The sequence below is a fragment of the Pungitius pungitius genome, chromosome 18 (assembly GCF_949316345.1).
Source record: "Pungitius pungitius chromosome 18, fPunPun2.1, whole genome shotgun sequence".
Classification (NCBI taxonomy): domain Eukaryota; kingdom Metazoa; phylum Chordata; class Actinopteri; order Perciformes; family Gasterosteidae; genus Pungitius; species Pungitius pungitius.
This window is the reverse complement of record NC_084917.1, coordinates 4,456,450-4,479,859: the sequence shown is the minus strand read 5'-3', so window position 1 is coordinate 4,479,859 and position 23,410 is coordinate 4,456,450. Positions and strand designations below refer to the sequence as shown.

Here is a 23,410-nt window from a genome sequence, read left to right as displayed (position 1 = left end):
GTTTCCACCTGTGTTCAATCACCTGCACCTCCCTTGTGTATTTAAGCCCTGTGAGTCCCTTGTCTGGTGTGGCGTCATTACATGTCGACCGTTCATGTGTCACGTAAGTCAAGTTTGTGTTTTCAAGTCCAGGTCCCTGTTTTGTTTGTTGGTTTTGTTTTCTCCTCCTTCCTCCCCTTTTTGGTGGGAGCGATTTTGATTTTGAGTTTTGACTATTAAAGCCCTTTTATTTTTCATCAACTCTGCGTTTGAGTCCTCCCTCCCTGCCCTCGGACCCTGCGTCGTGACAGAATGACGCCACCACCTAAAGACTCAGCAGGGTTGGACCAGAGAAACCCGTTTTTGGGAACTCGCCTGGCGTTTGGGGACCCACACGGCACGCAGCTGGCTGCCCGGCGCAACGCTAACCCCGGCTCGGAAGCAGGCTCCAGGCAGCGCCCCGGTCAACGCCCTCGCCGCTCTCCAGACCCAGGTTGGGCCTCGCCGATGGAGGCCAGCGTCCAGCCCCCAGTCCTCAGCGCACGCTGGAAACAGGTGCTGGAGTTGGCCGCCCGCCTCCAGGCCAGGTACGACCCCCACGCCCTGGACCTCCGCATTCGGCGGCAGCGACGGCGCCAACCACGCCCGTCTCCGCCCGAACCGGCCCCAAGACCCACGCCCCCAGCTCCAAGACCCACGCCCCCAGCTCCAAGACCCACGCCCCCAGCTCCAAGACCCACGCCCCCAGCCCCAAGACCCACGCCCCCAGCCCCAAGACCCACGCCCCCAGCCCCAAGACCCCCGCCCGTTCCGGCCCCCAGAGCCTCGCCTCCTCCCGTTCCGGCCCCCAGAGCCTCGCCTCCTCCCGTTCCGGCCCCCAGAGCCTCGCCTCCTCCCGTTCCGGCCCCCAGAGCATCGCCTCCTCCCGTTCCGACCCCCAGAGCCTCGCCTCCTCCCGTTCCGGCCCCCAGAGCCTCGCCTCCTCCCGTTCCGGCCCCCAGAGCCTCGCCTCCTCCCGTTCCGGCCCCCAGAGCCTCGCCTCCTCCCGTTCCGGCCCCCAGAGCCTCGCCTCCGCCCGTTCCGGCCCCCAGACTCCAGTCTCCGCCCGTTCCGGCCCCCAGACTCCAGTCTCCGCCCGTTCCGGCCCCCAGACTCCAGTCTCCGCCCGTTCCGGCCCCCAGACTCCAGTCTCCGCCCGTTCCGGCCCCCAGACTCCAGTCTCCGCCCGTTCCGGCCCCCAGACTCCAGTCTCCGCCCGTTCCGGCCCCCAGACTCCAGTCTCCGCCCGTTCCGGCCCCCAGACTCCAGTCTCCGCCCGTTCCGGCCCCCAGACTCCAGTCTCCGCCCGTTCCGGCCCCAAGACTCCAGTCTCCGCCCGTTCCGGCCCCAAGACTCCAGTCTCCGCCCGTTCCGGCCCCAAGACTCCAGTCTCCGCCCGTTCCGGCCCCAAGACTCCAGTCTCCGCCCGTTCCGGCCCCAAGACTCCAGTCTCCGCCCGTTCCGGCCCCAAGACTCCAGTCTCCGCCCGTTCCGGCCCCAAGACTCCAGTCTCCGCCCGTTCCGGCCCCAAGACTCCAGTCTCCGCCCGTTCCGGCCCCAAGACTCCAGTCTCCAGCCCCGTCCCCACGGCCCCCGACCATGACCCCTCCAGGCCCGTCCCCACGGCCCCCGACCATGACCCCTCCAGCCCCGTCCCCACGGCCCCTGACCATGACCCCTCCAGCCCCGTCCCCACGGCCCCCGACCATGACCCCTCCAGCCCCGTCCCCACGGCCCCCGACCATGACCCCTCCCTCCCACCCTCTTGGGACCGCCTGGAAGTCGGTCCTTGAAGGGGGGGTGGGGTCAGGGGTTGGGTCGGCGCCCCCGGCCACGACGACGCCGGAGCCGCACAGCTCGGCGCCCCACGCCACGACGACGCCGGAGCCGCACAGCTCGGCGCCCCACGCCACGACGACGCCGGAGCCGCACAGCTCTGCGCCCCACGCCACGACGACGCCGGAGCCGCACAGCTCGGCGCCCCACGCCACGACGACGCCGGAGCCGCACAGCTCGGCGCCCCACGCCACGACGACGCCGGAGCCGCACAGCTCGGCGCCCCACGCCACGACGACGCCGGAGCCGCACAGCTCGGCGCCCCACGCCACGACGACGCCGGAGCCGCACAGCTCGGCGCCCCCCGAGACCCTGAGGCCCGGCCGCCGACCCGGCAGACTCCCCGAGACCCTGCCGCCGACCCGGCAGACCCCCCGAGACCCTGAGGCTCGGCCGCCGACCCGGCAGACCCCCAGAGCACCCCACGCCCGGCCGCCGCCCCGGCAGGCCGCCGGACCATAGATGTCGGGTTCCCACCCTCCCGCCCCTTGTCTGATTTTCATGGTTCTGCCCCCCTTTAGGACCGTCTGGAATTCGGTCCTTGAGGGGGGGGTTCTGTCACGGTTTGGGTCTGCTCTTGTCTTATTTTGTAGTTTTTATGTCTCTTGTGATCCTGGGTAACTTCACTTCCTGCCTTGTCCTGTCTTCCCTTGCGATTGTCTGCCGTGCTTGATCGTTTCCACCTGTGTTCAATCACCTGCACCTCCCTTGTGTATTTAAGCCCTGTGAGTCCCTTGTCTGGTGTGGCGTCATTACATGTCGACCGTTCATGTGTCACGTAAGTCAAGTTTGTGTTTTCAAGTCCAGGTCCCTGTTTTGTTTGTTGGTTTTGTTTTCTCCTCCTTCCTCCCCTTTTTGGTGGGAGCGATTTTGATTTTGAGTTTTGACTATTAAAGCCCTTTTATTTTTCATCAACTCTGCGTTTGAGTCCTCCCTCCTTGCCCTCGACCGCGTCCCCCCCTGACAGCCTCGCCCATAAGCTGTTAATGTGCCACCGTATTTTCTTTTGATTTAGAGGGATGTGTCCCTTGATGGTAATTTAAATTTAAAACGCACTTTTAAAACCATTGGAGTTGTTACTATTGCTGTCGGACTGAGGGCCGTAGGGAGAAGGGAAAAAATGGAAAAGATTAAACTATTTTGTAGCCTCGCTATCAGAAAGCCAGATGTTGAGTGACTATTTTTCTTTTTCTTAGTGCACAGCTGGACGCAGGACATTTTCCATTAGTGCAATATTGCAAGTAATAAAATGTGGGAACTGTTTTTTCACTTCTTTCTAGTGGGGCTTCAAATTCTATCCGCAAGGCATTTATTGACCCAAAGAAGAGAGGGCAGAAAGAGAGAATACTGCAGCCAATCTATTTCGATCAGTCTGCTTCCTCACACCGGCGTTCCACAGACAGAGCCAGGGCTGTGAAAAGAATCTTCCCAGACAGTCCAAGGCCCTGACACCTGACAAAAAAAAAAAAAACACCCACCACGAGTGCTCTGGGAATTACAACGGGAACAATAGGTGAGGGCCAAAAGTAGCTGTGCGGTTGGGAGTCTGGCGGCGGGCTCTCATGATGGAAACGCGAGAGTTGTCAGTGAGAAAGAAGACACTTTAGTCACAATGCCTCCTTCATGAACTGCTCTGGCTGCTGCAGCATCGCGATCCTGATACTGTGATTGGGTTCTTCTAAAGTGGAAGCGGGAGCGGTGTTGCACTTATTCAGGCGCTGAGCATGACGTGACGTCCTCGATGCTTTAGGTGTGATAAGAGGCCTGCGGCCTGAGCCATTGTTGTCATAACAAAGACTTTATTTAGATAAATGCCGAATAAATTCTTCCTCATTCATGTCTCCCGCTCTCTATCTAACGAGTCAGTTCTAAGCTCCCATGGGGATGAAACCGGGGGTACAGAATTAATCCCACTTCTGTTCTCACCAGCGGCACCGCCAGGCCTGTTGATTGCATTAGACCGAGGGGGCTCCTGTTGTCTGCATAAATAATAATGTTATTATGTACCGTAAGATGTGGTAAGTCTGGTGAATGTGCTCTAAGGTGAGGAAGGAGCATTTGGTCGACGCGATACAAAGGTTTCTGCCAGGCTACATCTCTCCCTCCGATTCCTGGCTTCATGCTAAGGTGACATCTACTGCTATAGTTTCATATTTAAAGCACGGACATCAAAGTGATACCCATCGCTTTCTCGTCTGCATCTCAGCAAGAAGCAAGCAAATTTTCCCAGCATCTTGAACTTTTCCTGCTATAAGGCAAATAAAAAATGATGCATATTCTATTTACATACTTAGATGAATTCTATGTAATGTTTATCAAGGCACACAAGTGGTTCTCTAATCCCGGTATGTGAATAAGGCGACGATGGTGAAGGCAGAGCCGCAGGATGACGCACAGCTGCGTGGAGGCCTACAATGATTCAGCACCAGGACATCACAGCATGTCTGGAGACTATGCATGTTTTACGCCGTCATTTCCTTTCATCCCCCTCCTGCTCTCTTCCTCTATGTCTCGCCTCTTAATCCGTCTCCGTCGATCTCCTCGAATGACGGCTGTGTGTTTCTTGAAAGCAGCTTGTAAATGAAGTGAAACACATCTTAAACCTGCATGTTTTTCTTCTCCTCCGTCCTCGCCTCCTCACGAACATCCTCTGTCCTTAGCCGACGTCTAACCTCACACCAACATCCATCCCTCCATGTTTTCCAACCCCCCCCCCCCGGCTGTGACAGTCGAAAGATGTAACGACTACAGGCTGAGCACCCTGAACCCATCCCTGCTGCTCCACAGCCTGCTCCATTGATATGCACAGCCATGCGGCAAATCTGCCCGAGCCGCAACCCAGGCTCCACACTGGGGCCCCGTCACCACAGCGTGGCATTTGCAGCCTGAAAGTTGTCAGTTGGATGCCGGGAGGGGGATGTTTTTAAGGCTAAAGTGGGATGTAGATTAAGCAGATTTACATATACGTACACATATATATGTACATGTATAGTGAATTCCATACAGGGACCGCAAATGGGCCGTAAACCGCCCCTGATCAGTCCCGTTTTCTACAATGATGAATTCAAGATTCATTCCAAGAGTTTGTTTTATTTTTTACTTGTTATCATGTCTGCTAGGAGGATAGTACGAGGGAGTGTGTCACGATCGGCTGGTGCAGGTTGAAGGCAGGCAGGCAGGCAGGCAGACAGGACTCAAACGCAGGGAACAGGTCTTACAGAATGTGCTCTTTATTTAGCACAACACAAACAGAAGCCAAAATAACGTGCACCAACAACGGGTAGACATGGACAATGACGCGACAAAGGACAACTGGCACACAGGGCTTAAATACACAAGGGAGGTGCAGGTGATTGGACACAGGTGGAATCAATCAGGCAATCACAGGACAGGAAGTGAAGTTACCCAGAGACACGAGACACAAGAAAGCTACAAAATAAGACAAGCAGACCCAAACCGTGACAGAACCCCCCCCTCAAGGACCGAATTCCAGACGGTCCTAAAGGAGGGTGGAACCCAGAAAAACAGACAAGGGGGGGAGGGCGGGGAACCCGACAACCCCCGGCCGCCCAGGGGACTCCAAGGGTCGGCGGCACGGGGTCGGGTCCCTCCGGCCGGGATGACCGCCGGACCTCAGGGTCTCGGGGGCCTGCCGGGTCGGCGACCGGGCCTCAGGGTCTCGGGGGGCCTGCCGGGTCGGCGACCGGGCCTCATGGTCTCGGGGGGCCTGCCGGGTCGGAGACCGGGCCTCGTGGCGGGGGGCGCCGAGCAGTGCGGCTCCGGCGTCGTCGTGGCGGGGGGCGCCGAGCAGTGCGGCTGCGGCGTCGTCGTGGCGGGGGGCGCCGAGCAGTGCGGCTCCGGCGTCGTCGTGGCGGGGGGCGCCGAGCAGTGCGGCTGCGGCGGCCCAACCCCTGACCCCACCCCCCCCTCAAGGGCCGGATCCCAGACGGCCCCCAGGGGTGGGGGGGAGAGGACCAAGGGATGGGAGGGAGGGGGCACGATCAGGGGCCGTGGGGACGGGCCAGGAGACTGGACTCTGGGGGCCGGAACGGGCGGAGACTGGACTCTGGGGGCCGGAACGGGCGGAGACTGGACTCTGGGGGCCGGAACGGGCGGAGACTGGACTCTGGGGGCCGGAACGGGCGGAGACTGGACTCTGGGGGCCGGAACGGGCGGAGACTGGACTCTGGGGGCCGGAACGGGCGGAGACTGGACTCTGGGGGCCGGAACGGGCGGAGACTGGACTCTGGGGGCCGGAACGGGCGGAGACTGGACTCTGGGGGCCGGAACGGGCGGAGACTGGACTCTGGGGGCCGGAACGGGCGGAGACTGGACTCTGGGGGCCGGAACGGGCGGAGACTGGACTCTGGGGGCCGGAACGGGCGGAGACTGGACTCTGGGGGCCGGAACGGGCGGAGACTGGACTCTGGGGGCCGGAACGGGCGGAGACTGGACTCTGGGGGCCGGAACGGGCGGAGACTGGACTCTGGGGGCCGGAACGGGCGGAGACTGGACTCTGGGGGCCGGAACGGGCGGAGACTGGACTCTGGGGGCCGGAACGGGCGGAGACTGGACTCTGGGGGCCGGAACGGGCGGAGACTGGACTCTGGGGGCCGGAACGGGCGGAGACTGGACTCTGGGGGCCGGAACGGGCGGAGACTGGACTCTGGGGGCCGGAACGGGCGGAGACTGGACTCTGGGGGCCGGAACGGGCGGAGACTGGACTCTGGGGGCCGGAACGGGCGGAGACTGGACTCTGGGGGCCGGAACGGGCGGAGACTGGACTCTGGGGGCCGGAACGGGCGGAGACTGGACTCTGGGGGCCGGAACGGGCGGAGACCGGGTTCTCGGGGCAGGAACGGGCGCTGACCGGGTTCTCGGGGCAGGAACGGGCGCTGACCGGGTTCTCGGGGCAGGAACGGGCGCTGACGGGCGTCTCGGCGCCGGAACGGGCGCTGACGGGCGTCTCGGCGCCGGAACGGGCGCTGACGGGCGTCTCGGCGCCGGAACGGGCGCTGACGGGCGTCGTGGACGGTGTTGCTGCCGCCGACCTCGGAGGTCCAGGACGTGGGGATCGTACCTGGCCTGGAGGAGGGCGGCCAGCTCCAGCACCTGCTTCCCGCGTTCGCTAAGGACTGGAGGCTGGGCGCTGGCCTCCCACTGAGAGTCCCAAGCAGTGTCTGGACAGCGGCGAGGGCGTCGACCGGGACGCCGCCCGGAGCCTGCTGGCGAGCCGGGGTCGGCGTTACGCCTGGCAGCCTGCTGCACGCTGCGGGGACCGCCGAGGGCCAGACGGGTTCCCAAAAACGGGTTCACAAAACTGAATCCCGCTGAGTCCTTCCATGGTCGCGTCATTCTGTCACGATCGGCTGGTGCAGGTTGAAGGCAGGCAGGCAGGCAGGCAGACAGGACTCAAACGCAGGGAACAGGTCTTACAGAATGTGCTCTTTATTTAGCACAACACAAACAGAAGCCAAAATAACGTGCACCAACAACGGGTAGACATGGACAATGACGCGACAAAGGACAACTGGCACACAGGGCTTAAATACACAAGGGAGGTGCAGGTGATTGGACACAGGTGGAATCAATCAGGCAATCACAGGACAGGAAGTGAAGTTACCCAGAGACACGAGACACAAGAAAGCTACAAAATAAGACAAGCAGACCCAAACCGTGACAGAGTGTGCACCTCCGTGTCAGCCCACGACTCCTCCAGCATTCGGCCGCAGCGGGCCGCATGGCGCTGTGAGCGCCCGGTTGTGGCTGCGTGCTTTCGAGGACTTCGGAATGGTCCTTACACCTTCTCAAAAACACCCTTTACTGCCCGATCAATAGCACCCTTCCTCGCACAGCCCAAAGGCATGCAGGAGACTTTTATGCCCGTGCTTGTGTGAATGTGAGAGGGAAAATGACGTTCTCTACGTCAGCCCTACGGTTGACTGGCCACCGGCCCAAGGTGTGCCCCGACGCCTGCTGGGACCGACTCCATCACGACCCCCTAAGAACAAGACTGTAGGGAAGATGACTGACTGACTGTGGCGTCGGCGGCTTTGTGCGATAATGATACTGCAACGATTACTATTGTATTTTACATAAAGGCATAAAAGCGCGTGCTCCTAGTGATGAATTTGAAGTGGCATATATAACAACACTGCAATGCTGCACCAAAAACCACGGACCAACGACGGAGGGCTTGTTTCTCTATGTTCTAATTGATCGTGGAGGCGGTTGGCAAGGTCAGGAAAGCATTTTAGAATGATTTGATAACAGCTAAATGCATTTATATGCGAGGTATCCGTTAATGAAGTGGTGCTTTAGCATGTCTTGTTACAGTCGAAGCCAAGGTGACTCGGCCGAGTCGATGCTCTGATTAAAATCATGGCAACAACCTCCAGCCGGATGATTGAGGTGTACGTTGTGTATCAGTCCAGTCCTGCCTGAGTGTGTGTCTGTGAATGTGCTCACATGAGTACAGTTGGACCGCTTCGATTATCTGTCCAAACCTGATTGGTTCTGACCAATTAGTCACTGACTGCAGTCACCAACAATCAATTCGTCTAATCCTGCATGTTAAAATGAGGGGAATGTCATGCAACGTCCACCTAATATATATATATATATATATATGTCCTTAGTGTACTGTTAATATATAAATATATATATTATTATTATATATATTAAGAAGTCAAAATGTTGACTTCTTATACTAATAAAATATTCTGCTTGAATCTATACTGAGAACTGGTATACAACTGGTTTTCAACAGTCCAAAACTCAGAGTTAATACCACACAAGATAGAAAAATGGCAACTTTGACGTTGTTGCCTGAAGAGAAAAGTTGAATTGATGACTAAAACTGTTTTTTGATTTTGTCTCCAACAAAGAAAATGTAAATGTTAAACTGTGCTGCAGATTCCACCACAGACCAGTACAAATTTGTATCTATGGCTCTTATATTTGAAATACTGATTCAGAAGACACATCATGTATACTGTAAAATGACGACACACATGTTGTTTTGAGTCAGTCTGTCTGTGATTACATCATTCGGGTCAAAGATTGACTGTTCATTTTAATCAAAACCATGTCCTTAAGTGGATGAAGGCATCCAAAAGGGGACCGTAATCCCCTGCACTGCGATAGTGTATGTATGCACACAGAATCCTGCAAGTGTGGACAAAGTTTGGGATTTAAAGTCAGCTCCTTGCGTGCGAGCTCAAATCGCAGTGATGGCCACGTGGTCTGGGAATTGCCCAGGCCCCTCAGCGGGATCACAGATGGTGGCTCGGCTGAACTGCTGGATAATCAACTTCCACCCGGGGAGGAAAAAAGGAGAAAAAAAAAAAAAAAAGAACAGAAATCCTGACTGATACAAACTGATGTTAAGAGGGACTGAAATGAAACGGAAAAAACACACAATGTGTTCAGGGGCAACGTATCGGCAAAGAGTCGGCCGGTCATGTCACAGACCTCCTCACCCCGTTGGCCTCGCGTGATCTGCTTGGGGAAATAAAACCCTCCTTCCTAGTCATCGCCGCGGATACCTGAGAGAGCTCAACCCATCGGGCCACCGAGAGGAGGCCTAGTTTAGTTCAGTCCGGCTCCAGCGAGCGCGATCTCACTGGTTGTTAGGATTTAGTCACCCTAAAACCACAAAACATGAAAGATGACAGCGAAACATCACAATGTCACGGCTTCCCGGTGCTCACCTTCTCCTGGTACTGCCTGCGCGAGGAGTCCAGGGACTGAATCAGAGCCGTGGCGTGTCCCACAAACATCGCGTAGCACGTGGCGCCCACGATCATACTCAGCATGGTGATCCACAGGTCGGACATGCTGACGGGGGCCCGGGCCCCGTACCCGATGCACAGCATGTGGCTCATGGCTTTGAAGAGGGCGTAAGAGTACTGCTTACCCCAGGAAACATTCTGCAGGGGCAAAGTTAGAGAGAGGGGGAGGGAGGGAGGGGAGGGAAGGGAAGGGAAGGGGGGGGGGGGAAGAGACAGAGAGGGGGTGGGGGGAGTTACTGCAAGTCAAGGTAGGGTGAGAAGGCATTCCAGCAGGCACAATATAAAGCCGGGCTTTCCTTCCGACGGAACACACCGGGTCTCCTTCGTGCCTCGCAGCGCCGTGGCCTCACTGAGGAGCTGAGCTTCATTTCCACTCAGAATTTCCACACTTTTCAACAGCCTCCATGCTTGGACCCGACCCGGTTTTATTTGTTTTCCCATTTGCCCGCGGGAGAGCAAAAACAGCTCATGTTTGCAAGTACAAAAAAAAAAAAAAAGCCCCAGACTTGCATTATTAAAAAAAGCCAGAGGACTTGTTTTCCTCTCTCTCTCTCTCTCTCTCTCTCTTTCTCTCTCTGGGGTCTGTGTGATTGATAACCAAACAAAAGGTAGTAGTTCGGGTTCGAGTTGCTTTCTCCTCACAAAGTCCCCCCCCCCTCCCCCCGTGTGCCTTTAACTACAGTCCCCGTGAGTCGGGTTCACGAGGTCCCTGCTATCCGATCCGCGCGCCCAGCTGGGTCGATGGCGTTTCAGCGTCATCATTACTCGGGGCAAGTTGTATGAGCTGAAGGAAGCTGATAGGAAGAAGGAAGAAGTTTAATTTCACAGCTCCACATCAGTTTCCACGTCTGCTGGGCTCAATCGTTTGAATTTGACAATCTGCACCGTGAGATCGAGGTACTATGAGGCGGATAATGGATGGACGACCCACACAGTCATAGAGTAATAGTTCCTAGTCAAACAGGGACCATGTTGTCTTATTTTATCCTGCATAACTAGGCGAGGGAATAAACACATCGCAGTGAGGTTGTCATGATGTTGCTTTCTTCTGACAACATGAAAGCGACGGTTTCAGGAGGTCAGTGTGCTTCACGCTTGGATTGCTTGTCAGATCACCTGAGCGGCGTCTGGAAGCCGCTCCTTTCCACGTCTCTCTGTTGTCAGAATTCAGGAGAATGCGTTCGACAATTTCTTTAACTAAAAAAAAAAACAAACCCTTAGGGCGCCCGACCCTCGACGCGACTTCACAGTTCACTCGGGTATTCCTTTTTTTTTTTTTTTTAACGACGTCACCCTCAGGAGAAGTCATTATTACGGTATACGTCAAATCGGTGCCTTTGGGCCCCGCGAAAGACAGTGCAGAAGCCAACATCGTCCCACCGAGGCTACATCCGTGAAACCCGGTAAGTTTCCCTTCTTTTTTCCGGAGAGACAAATGCGACGGCTCCGCGCTTCGGGCCTCGGAGCAAGCGGCCAAGTTGCTGACTCCTCCAGCAGCTTCACCTCCTGTGGGCGAGAAAATGCTGAGAAAGCGCACCAGATGGGAAATCTATCTCAACCACAACAGAATGTCCAAAGAAATATGAAAATGTATTTAAACTCTCTTTAGTCATTTTTTTTCTTCTTCACGGGCTGACATTGTGGCACATTGTAACATCCCATCATGTCCGCATGCTTTTGTCGCGCCATTCTTCGTGAAGATGACTCACCAATTCTAATCTTCATGCTGTTTAGTTTAATGTTTTAATGTTTTTTTCAGAGATTGATTCACAACTCTTTGACTGCTTTAATAACAACTAGGGTCCAGTTTTTCTACGCATCACATTTCCTCCTGCACCATGGGATCCTTGGATGATGCTTCATTGTTATTCCAAGGTCCAGACTCATACGTGAAGGTGATGACCTTCCTGATCTGAGACCAGGGCTACAAACTCTTGTCTCATATTTTAAATCACTTTTAAAACCCTACTTTTTTAGGCTTGGCCTTGTTTATTGACTCTACTTTACTTCAATCTGTTTTTATATGTGTTAACGTTTAGTTCATTTCATCATGTCATGTCATTTTAAATGCCGTTTTGTTGTTGTTTTGTTGTGTTTTTTGCCGGGTGAGAACAGCTTAGCTGGGGTGACTCAGCGCACCTTTTGCTATTTGTCCTTTTGTGCGTTTGGTGCAGCGATAAACACACTGCATTAAGGTGCCGTCTAATCCCATTGTGTTACAGGTTACAGGGATTGGGATTTTAAGTCACATCTCAGAGCGCTGTCATATTTCTGACGTTTGCTCACATTTATTTTTAATGGAGGATAATTTACCCACATAGCCAAACATCAGTTTAATGGATGCATGTTGAAGCATTAAATATTTTGCAGAATGTATATCATTATTTCAGAATATATTCAGAATTGACAATATAAGCCACAAATAATTTGCTGGGGACAATTTGGATAGGGCAGGTTTAAAATGTCCGCCGCTTTGACAGATGGTGCTATCAGGCAGAGAGAGAGTGATAAAGAGAGACCTTTGTTAACAAAGAATGCTGCTGCGCTGATAAGAGGAATGGTCATTTTATCTATATATCACCTTTCAAGAGCAGATGACACAAAGTGCTTCACAGCAAAAGACAAAATACAAAGAACTACTTTCAACAAAAGCAAGTCCATAGGAATGACTTTGGCCACAGATTCCATTGATTTTATGTCCAATTGGAGAGATATTTAAAGTGTACACGCGGCAACGACCTCAAAAGCCCAGTTTCCTTTTTGACTTGAGCCCGGAACAAGGAACAACCATAAAACACCGACGACCTCAGAACGCTGATGCTGATGAAGGGCTGAAGAGTCTCTTAAGAGCAGACAGGCTTCTGACAGCGGAGGGCTCCAAAGGTCACCAAAGGTCACCAAAGAACTAGAAAAGCCAGCACAAAGAGAAATGGACTCACATTAGACCTTTTTTGGGGGGGGGGGTGTGCTCAAAAGCATTGTTACCGATTCTGTCCGTTTTAAAGTAGAAATCGGAGAACAGACATGTCTATATAAAAGGTGACAGAGTGATGGAGACTCCTTTCAAGACTCCCTTCATAATTTGTGACATCCCTCAGTCGGGTCTACCAGCATCACGCGCCCTCCAGCCAGCCGTAAGGGCAAACTTCACCGCCACGCTCGCATTCTACAGCTCACCTCTGGATTATTCTGGTTCAGGATGGAGTCCAATCGTCCAAGATTATGCAGGTGCAACAAATGTGTCGTCAGTTCGGAGCGAGCGGCTCCCGATTGAAGTATCTTTGTTACTTTGTTGCAATGTTCTTTGGGAAGAGTGAGTCATCGCAGTATTTGCCCCGGAGAGGACGCCGCTTCTGCTGTTCTTCCTATTCTCGACGACCCCTTTGATTTTAATAATTGCAGCTAACAAAGTGAATTTATTCAGAGTTCTACATTTATTTAGGCTCTGGAGGATGAAAAAAACCACGTGACATCGTCTACTGCATATTCATCTCTGTGTAGCTCTGCATTTTTGTTTGTAACTACATGAGTCAAATTCATTCAACTACTATCACATGCATTACAACTAAGTCTAGTCTAACTTAAAAGTTTGTATAAAACAGTCGTGTTACCCAAGAGTCGGATTATAGTGAAAGCCAAGGAAAGTCCATTTCATTTGATATAATTGTGATTATTTGGTGCTTTGGAATGTGTGTGTGTAGCTTTCCCCTTTTGTCTTATGTTTTCGATGTCAAATATGTAATTTAATACGCTGTTTTCAAAACAAAATGTTCATGTTTAATTCCAGGTAAACGATGGCCTTTAAGCAGAGACATCCGCATTAGCTAGTTTTAATTACTGAATCACATAACTCTCCAAAACCCGGCAAGCTGTTCCGTGGAATTGCGATGCACAATGTTCATTTTTGATTGCGTAATCCAACTCCAAGCTGTTCCAAGCTGGGAGTGCACAGAAGGCACAACATAAGAGAGCAAGTGCAGGGATCCGCTGGCCTGCACGGTTACCAAACTGCAAGTTGGCAAGAGAAGCCGTCACAGCGGTGGATCTCAGTGTGAAGGTTGTGCCTCTTTTCGGCTCTTTTTCAGCCGTTCGGATCAAAGATCCTCGTCGGCCTGCTTAAGCTTTCTAGTTTTCTTTGCGTATTGTATTCTCTACTCGTTTTCATTGTTCTGTATATGAATGTCGGAAGATACCATTATTATCTCTCAAAGAAGGTTTTCTGTTTTGACCTGAATGGTCCGATATAATATTTTTTTTATTGCATAATTTATAACTAAACTGTGTCACGCTGGTAAACCGATCTAATTTCTCACAAGGGTAACAAATACCAACCATGTGCAACCAAGTATGCAGCAGCCACTACCACTGAGCATCACAAAGGTCACATGACATAAGGTTTGTCTGGTATTGAGACGATTATTACCTTATATATAGGAACTACAAGTTTATCCTGTCAAATGGAAAACTCACCAAAAAAACACACCACTCACACTGAGAGCTATGGTTCTCCACACCTAACAAAATGTACTCTTCACCAGACGATAACCAGGGGAGCCACAGCTGTTCACATCAGGGCAAAAAAGCAGCTTACCGGGGTGGAACCGCTGTGGTGTCACGTTGAGTCAAGTGAAGATTGATTAATTCATTAACTCTGGACTGAGCCCTGCTGTTGGAAGTGACTCATTCAGAAGTGAGGTAGAAAAAAAAAAGGGAAAAGAAGTGGCTCATGGTGAGGTGGTGCAAAACTAGCCTTCAGCAGAGGACGAAGGCTAGTTATGCGCGGTTAGGCCCTTCGGTTTCTTTTTTTTCCGAGACGTCAATCCGCCGTCTGCCTCTTTAAGAGAAGAACTGGAGGGAAACGAGGACACACATGGTCCTGCATGCTCCCCAAACACATATCTTTACCATGAACACGCCGACGTCACCCTCTCACCTGAGCCAAAGCAGCGACGGCGGGCATTATCTTGGTGATTAAGTAAATGCAGCCTCCAAAGAGTAAGAAGCTACTCTCGGGCCATTAGTGGCGGAGATAACAGCGCTGCACCCGCTGCTCGCACCACTCAGTGGTATCTGCAGCCCCTCGATGGCCCCCCCCCCGCTCCTCCTCCTCCTCCTCCCACAGCCCCGAGACAGAAAGCACCGATCTACACGCGACGCAATGTGAATGTAAAGCTGTCGTTCTTTGGCCTCTAAAACAGGGGGGCGGGGGGGGGGGGGGGGGGGGGGGTGCGTTTTTAAACAAAATGAGAGATATCTGATTAAGATTCAGCGCTTAAGAACAGTGATGCATTGCGATGGTGTGAGAAGAGGACTCCACAAATTGCTCACTCTACCAACGTGACGTTGTGTTAGCTGCTCACATCCCACGGTACAAGGAGGGTGCTCACGAATAGGTCTCATTTTAGGGCTACAGCTAACATGGACTTCGTCAAGTATCTTTTGGGATTATGACGATCACGTCACGCATATGTTCAGTCATCTCAACAACAGAGAAGTAATCAAATCAGAAAGTCTAAAATGAAACTCCGGATTGCTTTCTGTTTATCCCCAGTTTATTTTGCAATATGTTGAATCAAGAAGTAGAATTGTGAGCTCTATCTCTTATACTTCCCCTGCATTTTAGTTTGTTCAAACATTTGTTTCTGTCATTAAAAGCACAGAGATTATTGTCAAGCACAAAAGTATCATCTCTTAAATACATATGTGTGGTTGTTTTCAGCAGATTGCAGATCTGTCGATTTCAGATTGAACTGGTTCACTTTAGAGAATGGATTTAAACTAAAGCTTTTAGTCTTTAAAAAGTGTTATGTATGGTTTATTTTCTTCTGCTTATTTTATTTTACATTTGTTGAAGTGGGTTGGTGAATTGGAAAAGGAATTTGTGAACATCATTGACTACTATTTGAATTAAACCTAACCCCTGGTTTGTGGAATCTCTAATAATGATGTATCCACTGAAAAGGTTCAATTCGCAGAGAAAGACGGCAGGAAAACGTGAGGAGCTCTAACCAGAGAATGGTTGCAGATTCATTATCCGTCTATCAACTAATTGATGAATTGACTGATCCTTTCAGCAGCCTCCACTCTGCCACAGTCTGTATTTTCACACCTGAACAGCAGAAGCAAAAAAAAAAACGGACCAGATTCATGAAATATATGGTAATCCTAATCCAAGAAGTTGTGAAACTGCCAACATTTGAAAGCATCATTGTCCCTTGAGACTCCTGCACAGACAAACTCTGCACGCTTCTATTTATAGGTCTGTTAGTCTCAGCTGCAGTGGGAACATGTCACCAAAAACTTGATATCTGCCACGAGCGGGGAGACATCTTTTACAGATGTTGCTCGGTGAAATGTTGTTTCATTTCACCCGCCGCCTCCAAGCATCCACCACACAGGTATCCAGTGTGTTTTTTCGGCTTTCTTAAGAGGCCCCTGTTGCAAATCTCGAGCCGCGCCGATGGATTTTAACCGCAGCGAATGATCCTGCCACACAGTGGGCAGCCAATTAGCCTTCTACGTGATCCCCATTTCGTATCGATTTGCATACAAGAGAGGGAATGAATGTGAGTTGTTCCGAGCAAGCGGGGCGACCGAAGTGCAATGACACGATTATGATTATGAGCAGTGATTACAAGTTAATATGCATTCAGAGTAATGTCGATGAATGGAAACGTCTCAAAAACAACAGCGTGTGAAGAAGCACGAAGAAAAGAGATCACTGCAAATTGAATTTGAGGTTGAAACGCGGACGGTTGCTGCCTGTTTAGGGTTAATAACACATGTTGGTTGGCACTGGGCTCAGTGTGGCATCTCATGGCCTTCAAGTACAAACAGGAGACGGATACAGGGGTGTGATGTTCAGGGAGGCTGGCCTTTGCAGCACCTCTAGCCCGATGCCTCCGAGCAGTCAGTGTGCATGTGGAGTGGAGACATGTTTGTGAGAGAGAGAGAGAGAGAGAGAGAGAGAGAGAGAGAGAGGAATGAGAGGGCCGGAGAGTTCCCCGGGCGAGCATTTACAATCAGCATTACCCGAGAGGCCCGCACACACTCCTACGCTATCGCATTGCTCATAGAGGAGCAACAACAATCCGTTTGACCCCAACTCAGAGAGAGAGAGAGAGAGAGAGAGGGGTGAAAAAAGCACGCACAGGGGAGACCACCCCCCAAAAAATCTCTAAAATGACTCGGGAGGCCATACATTTGAAAAGAAATAAGCGTGTAAATACCTTTATGCAAGGAATAGAAAAGCTTTTGGGCACATTTCTGTTACAGCAGCATTGGTATCCATGCACAGTGATAAGACAACTTGTATACACCAAAATGCCAAAAATAACAAACAATAGAGAAGAAACGTGTAATACTTACAACCATACCGTTTAGGGACACCCAGCAGTCAGGAGGGAAGTCTTGGAGGAGAGGCACCAGATACTGGAGGCAGCCATCCCAGTGACACAGAAGCAGCATCATCCCTATCAAATTAAATATTCTTACCACCGCACTAGCCAGGTCATAGGTCATATGGAAAATCTGCCAGAGAGAGAGAGAGAGAGAGAGAGAGAAGGAGAGTTAAACATCTTTAGCGGCTCCTCTGTTGCCTGAAATGGACGAATTTAGATCTGCTAGTGTCAACGTGCACTAAAACCTTCACCAAAGTACAGCTCTGAAGTGGAGGGCACGGCGTGCCTGTTAGGCCACCAGAGAATTTGGTTGCCACCCATGTGTACGTGTGTGTGTGTGTGTGTGTGTGTGTCACTGCATTATTCAACATGGCTGCTTTCCAAAACAAACCGAGCAAAGAGGGAAATACACACAAAGGAGGTTTTGCAGCGCGAGTGAAGGGAATGAAACGCTGAACCATAAAGGGAGTGCACACACCTGGAATAATCAGCCCGGGCGCGTGGGTTCAAATGCCACAACTGCTGGTGGGGTAATTTCATCAGAGCAGAGCGTTGGAAAATAGAAAAGCCATCAGCGGGGGGGGGGGCATATGTGAGCATATGCGACGCGCAGCGGCTTCGTTCACGTTTGATCCGGGCGAAAGAGAATCTCACTCACGCCCGGATGGCCGTAGCACTAATTTAGAGGTTCCATTAGTGTGAGAAACCCATTACTTCTTTCCAGGTTAGTTATTCCATAATCAGAGTGACACTGAAGCTCAATTTATTCCTTCTAAAAAAGTTAAATATGGAAGGAAAATAAAGATGCTTATTCCTGGTTGGGGGATTTTGCATAATAAACCTCTGCAATTTGCCAATTTATTGAATGGAAGACTTCAAGTAATTAGTATCTATTTTTAGAAGAAGTTTATTTCTCTATTATCTCTGTAAATTGCTCATTCTACTCATTATGTATTATATATTATCATATATGTATGAGTAATGGCAATTTATTTGGACCTCGGGGTATGTTTTGCTACACTAGTGATTTTTTGTTTGAAGAGTTTCAAAGTTGCGAATAAAAAATAAATCTAGTGATGGAAGTAAAAAGATGACAGGCTATAATAAAGAGGTCGAGAAACACAATAGCCCCATAAGTAATAATGGCAGAACTTATATGTTCTAAAGAGGCATTTACTCTAAATCAAAACTGCATTTCCAACCTTTGTTTTTTTGTTACCAGCCTTTTATGTCAGTCCATCTATTTCTGGCTTATTTAGTTCAGACTTTGGTATAAAAAAAAAATTTAAAAAGTCTACTTTTAACCAAATTGGGTTCGGGTACTTCTCTCCACGTGAGGAGAGCAATGACTCCAGAAAATAAATAAAACCTAAACATGAAGTTCATGTTTTACTGTGATGTAATCTGGCATAATTCTGCCTCTAATCCAGGTGGTTTAAAGCTCTTTGAATGCAGATCTCTCCACGCCGGTCTGTTGTGTCTGTCCTTTGCCCTTTGTGCACAAAAGGACAGTGTCCACACAGATGAGAGAACAAGAGGCTGAGCTGGTGCTCAGATCCCTCTGTGGTTCAACTCTTCCACGGGGACATACAGTGCACTGCCCTCACAGGCTAAAATTAGCCCCAATCTTACAGGACGGCTGTCTCAATGCACCCGGCATCGCTTCTGCTGCCTACATCTTTATTCTTAATATAACAGAACTCTCTGCCTCTGTTATGCCTGTGTGTGTGTGTGTGTGTGTCTCTGCATTTATTGTGGTTTGGTGGCTAAATAGGAAAGAGTTGGCACAGGGAGTGAAAGAGAGAGCCACAGGGGGGGGGGGGGGGGGGGGGAGAAAGAGAGAGACAGAAAGGTGACTAATAGAGGTTCACGTTCTTGGAGGAGACAGGTAAACAGGAAGTAGCTCTTTGGTCCCTCTTTGAACTGCACGTGATTCACACCAGGCAGAAATATAAAAAAAGGTTGACTCAGTTTCTGCACTTTCCTCTCTCAACTAATAATGAAAAAAACAACAGAAAGGAACAGGGGTGATAAGGTAACAAGGGGACACGTGTGAAGGTCATGATGAGTTTTTTTTTTCTCCACTTTTTTTCTCACAAATTCCCAGGGACCATTTCACTTTGCCTGGAAGCGACCTCTGGGTCACACTGAGTCACCGAGGGCCGAGAGGAGACATGTAGAAACTCATTAACGCAATGTGGGATTTGTTTGGGTTTGTATTTCATGGGCACCCTGCAGGAAAGGTCTGCTAGTGGCAGCAGGTAGCCACAAGGTGTTATTCTATTAATACAGTTCTTAATAACAGAGGCGCCTGGAGTATATCACTGGTCAGGTCACAGGATTATACGGGATAACCTTCTTTGTTATTCAGGGTGGATACATGGCGATGCATTTGAACTACATCTTACTTCCGACATCGGACTTCATGCAAATCAACTGCAAGGTGAGGAAAGACACGGGGAAGGTCGTGAGGTTCCAGAGGATCCACGTCTGCTTGGTTGAGAGTGGGTGCTGCGTCACGCTCAGGATGTGTCCCCCCAACTAAAGATACAGTCCTCACACTCAACAACTTTCAAACATGCACACGTTTATGTTAGCTGCACTCAATGGGTCTTTTTTGTGTGACACACACAATGTTGATGGAGAGGATTTAAATTGGTTGTTTTTCTCCAAAATGAAATACATGTTAATGAGGAAGTGACTTAAATCAGTTAGCTATTTATGAATTAATAGCTTGAATAAAGTCAATTTGTGATTTAATCAATTTGAAGATGTCATCTTATCTTAACAAATAGTTTGGTTTGTGTGACCGACAGCACATCATCCAAATCTTTTTCAGTCACAGACAGCATCAAACAGACAGAAGTGAATCCTCACAATTTGGCAGGTGAAAAATTTCATGAAATATTTGTCTTCAAAGATGCCAAATGAGTTTTATGTAGCTGCTGATTCACTTTCTGCTGATCAACTAATAGTTTAAGCTTGTGGAGGGGCATGATGTAGACAGCTCGCCAACTGACATGCAAATTGTGTGTTCTTTAAGGGGTTTCGGGCCTTCCGATTGGTTGCAGCGACAGCCTGTCGTACTGTCTGAATTTGGTTCCCCCCCCCCCCCCCTTGCCTGTTTTCGGGGGAAGATGTGAGCAAAGCTGCTCTGCAAAAGCAGCATGAGTACAAGCTTACCCTGTACTCTGCTTCCCTGTGTGCCTCGTGTGGTCTGATGTCTGGGTGGGCTGTTCCTTCTCAATCCGTGTGATTCGATTTTTGTGGCCGTCACCCTCCGGTTGCGTTGACCCACTCGGTTTCAAACAAAGCCCGAGCCTGGCTCCCGTCATCATCCAACCTCCTCCATTTTACGCGGCGCGGCGATTTTGCAAATTTGCATGATTGTGCCCGTACGTCGTAGGTTGAGGAGGCCCTCGTGAAATCTTTAACCATCTGCTTACATCAGAGCTACACGGGAGAGGAGGGCTCCTCAGCCGACAGCAGGAGGCGGCCGCTGGACCGACCGAGAGCCAGAAGAGTCACCGTCACTCTCAGGTTGGCGTCGGGCAAAAAAAAACCAAGGCTTAGAATTGAGTGCAGTGAGATTAAATTTGACCCGGGGCGAGGCCAGGGGCAACAGGTCGACATAATCCTCTAGTGCGGAGGAGACGGACAGGCGATAATATGCGACGTGATAGCCGCACGAGGCCGCGCATCGGGCGCCCCGCCCGCCCCCCCCCATCCGTTCACCGGGTACGGCGAGGTAGAGCGGACCAGGAGTCGGATCTCAACCCGTGAGCGTGTGTTTACACGCACAGTGACACTTCTACAAGCAGATGTTATAATACCGTGGCAACCAAAACCTCTGTCTGGGTGTCACGGGCTGTGAAAAAAAATAAAAAAAATCACAGAGGTGTTGAGACATGTGTTTCACTTAAACTTTTACAGAGTAAGTCAGGTTTATGCGTCAGCTGTAGGCTGAGTCATGTCTGTACTTCTGATAGTGTGTAGTGGTGTAGTAAAAAAAAAAAAAAAAAAACAGCATGCAGGAGAATTACTCATCATCAAGCTGCGGGGCCTGCATCACGCAATTAGAAAGTGTTCTTTATGCATCTCCAAATTGGACATGTGTGACCTCTGCTTGAGGTTAGTGAGGATTAGCAAGGGACTAATTTGAGGGGATTAAAGCCACCACTGGCTATTACATTGAGGGATGACAAAACTGCTTCCAGGCAAATCTGGAATTCTGCTGCTTAACATCGTCTTGTAAATCTCCTCTTGGATCGCTTTTCCTGTTACTTAATCAAAAAATTACAGGGGAACTTGGATTTGAAAAATCATATCGTCACGTAAGAAGAGTTCAGTGGGATTTGGCGAGTTTTACGTTTTCCTACCTCTTTTTCTTCTTCTTCTTCTTCTTCTTATTTTTATATATCAGAAAAGTTCATGCCAAAACGACTTGCAGTGTCATTCTCTCCGTTTAGGATGTTCAGCTTGCTGGAAGTGATTACAATTCACATGGCCCCCAATGCCCCTATGCACAATCACGTGGATATATGTATGGCTCAGCAATATGTAAACATAAATAGAGTTGGCATCCTTTCAGTGCCTCGGGCTGCATGCAGTCTACCCGGAGAAGTTAATCAGTCTGCAAATCTGTCTACAGTGCAGACTAGAATAGACCAGACTACAGATGGAAAACTTTAAATATGAAACTCTTTGATCAACGATCCTGCTGGGTAAAAACTGTGGACAAAGCTCTGGATCTGCAGCAGTAGTAGCGCAGTGCATTTTGGGTAATGAGGCACAATAGTAATCTGTGGCCAGAGACTTAATTAAAAGGCAGGTGGGGATCAATGGGATCTTTACAAAGGCAGAACACAAGTAGTGAGCTGTTATGGTAACAGGGGACTGGACATTTTTACTGCATGCATGCACAGTGAAGCATGCCATCCATCGAAGTAGTGAGCAAAAGATGTAACAAGAAGGAAGCAGGCAGGTTTGCTGTCATGATCTTAATATGAACCCATTTATATTTGGCCAAATCTATGGTGACGTATTAAGCAAAAGGCACGATATTTTACTGTTAAATGTAGATGATTAAAATGACCGTTATAGAGGGACATGCAGAAGGAAAGTATAAATGACAAAACGTCACTACAGCACTGGAGTAAATGTACTTGATTTAGATAAATACTTGCATTTGGATTGATTTAATGTGTTTAGGATGTCACACAGAACCCTCTGTTCCACTCTTGTTCATTTGGAACCATTTAAAGTTTCTGCAACCTTTTTTGTTAAAAAAAAAAAATGTCAGCAGCCTCGCAAAAGTTTGACAAGCACTCAGGATTCAGGACTCAGACCATGAAACGTTTGCGTCACTGCACTCGCCGCCGCCGCCGAGCCTCAAAGAATAGTTACCAACAGAAAAAACCAAGCGTCAGCCGCAATGTGCTTTCTTAAAAAGTTTGTCATTTTTAAATCCATCATACAAAAGTAATCAATTCAATTCGCCCGCCAATCAACGCACCCATGTTTAAAACCCGGGAACGCGGCCTCTTTGGCGCGGCGGGTTCATGCGCTCCGTTTTTCCCCTGTGTGCGTCAGCGCTTTATTCTCTCGCCTCTCGCACTGATCACATCACGCCGCACATGCGAGCGCCGTAGCTGCTCCCTGCCCGCTGTCTCACCCGCTCTGCGTCTATTTTCGGTCGTGTGAGCGCGATAACCTCGACACTGCTGTTCCGACTTAATCTGCGCTCTAACCGCTTCAGAGCGGCCTTGGCGAGGAGCTTCGCACGCCTACAGGGGGGTCGGTGGGGGGGGGGCTCCACGTTTATGTTGTTTTCCGCGTGGAATTAGAGGGTGGATCTCGTGAGGACGCCGTCTCCTCCATCAGTCTTTGTGCAGTGCGGCGAGCCTCATTTCTCTAACGCCCCTGCGTGGGGATTAACGCGTGTGCATGTGCATGCGTGCAGATTTCCTCCGACGCTTGAGGAAGTACAAACGGCCCGGTGTGCACACGGGGGGGGGGGGGGGGGAAGCAGATGCGCTTGTAACCTGAGCAGAGACGATCAAAACATCGACTGGTCTAAAAAAAACATCGACACATGGCCTGTGACCCCAAACACGTTGATGCATTGTACAACCCGTCACTCCAGTAAGAGCATTTCTGAGTAAACAAATAAATATGTTGGGACGTAGTGTTCCAAAAACTTGCCAGTAGGCTCAACAATCCGGTTATGCAAGTCCGTTTCAGCGGGGGCAGTTGGACAGAGGACACTGATTTGATTCCTGGAACAATGTCGTGAGGTTCGGGTCTGAGGTCTGAGGTAACAGAGAGGCACGCTGCCCCCCACCCCCCCCGGGTCCAAGGTGT

The 23,410-nt window shown here is 50.5% G+C and overlaps 1 protein-coding gene across 1 annotated transcript in view; it reads right to left on the bottom strand.

The window, feature by feature from the left end:
• Positions 1-23,410, bottom strand: part of LOC119226976 (potassium/sodium hyperpolarization-activated cyclic nucleotide-gated channel 1) — a 63,930-nt gene that overhangs the window by 18,374 nt on the left and 22,146 nt on the right. The window contains exons 3-4 of the mRNA XM_037485405.2: positions 17,016-17,177; positions 9,567-9,785 (exon numbers count right to left, since the gene is read on the bottom strand). Coding sequence (XP_037341302.2) covers positions 9,567-9,785; positions 17,016-17,177 — 381 coding nt within the window. The remainder of the gene's footprint in view (positions 1-9,566; positions 9,786-17,015; positions 17,178-23,410) is intronic.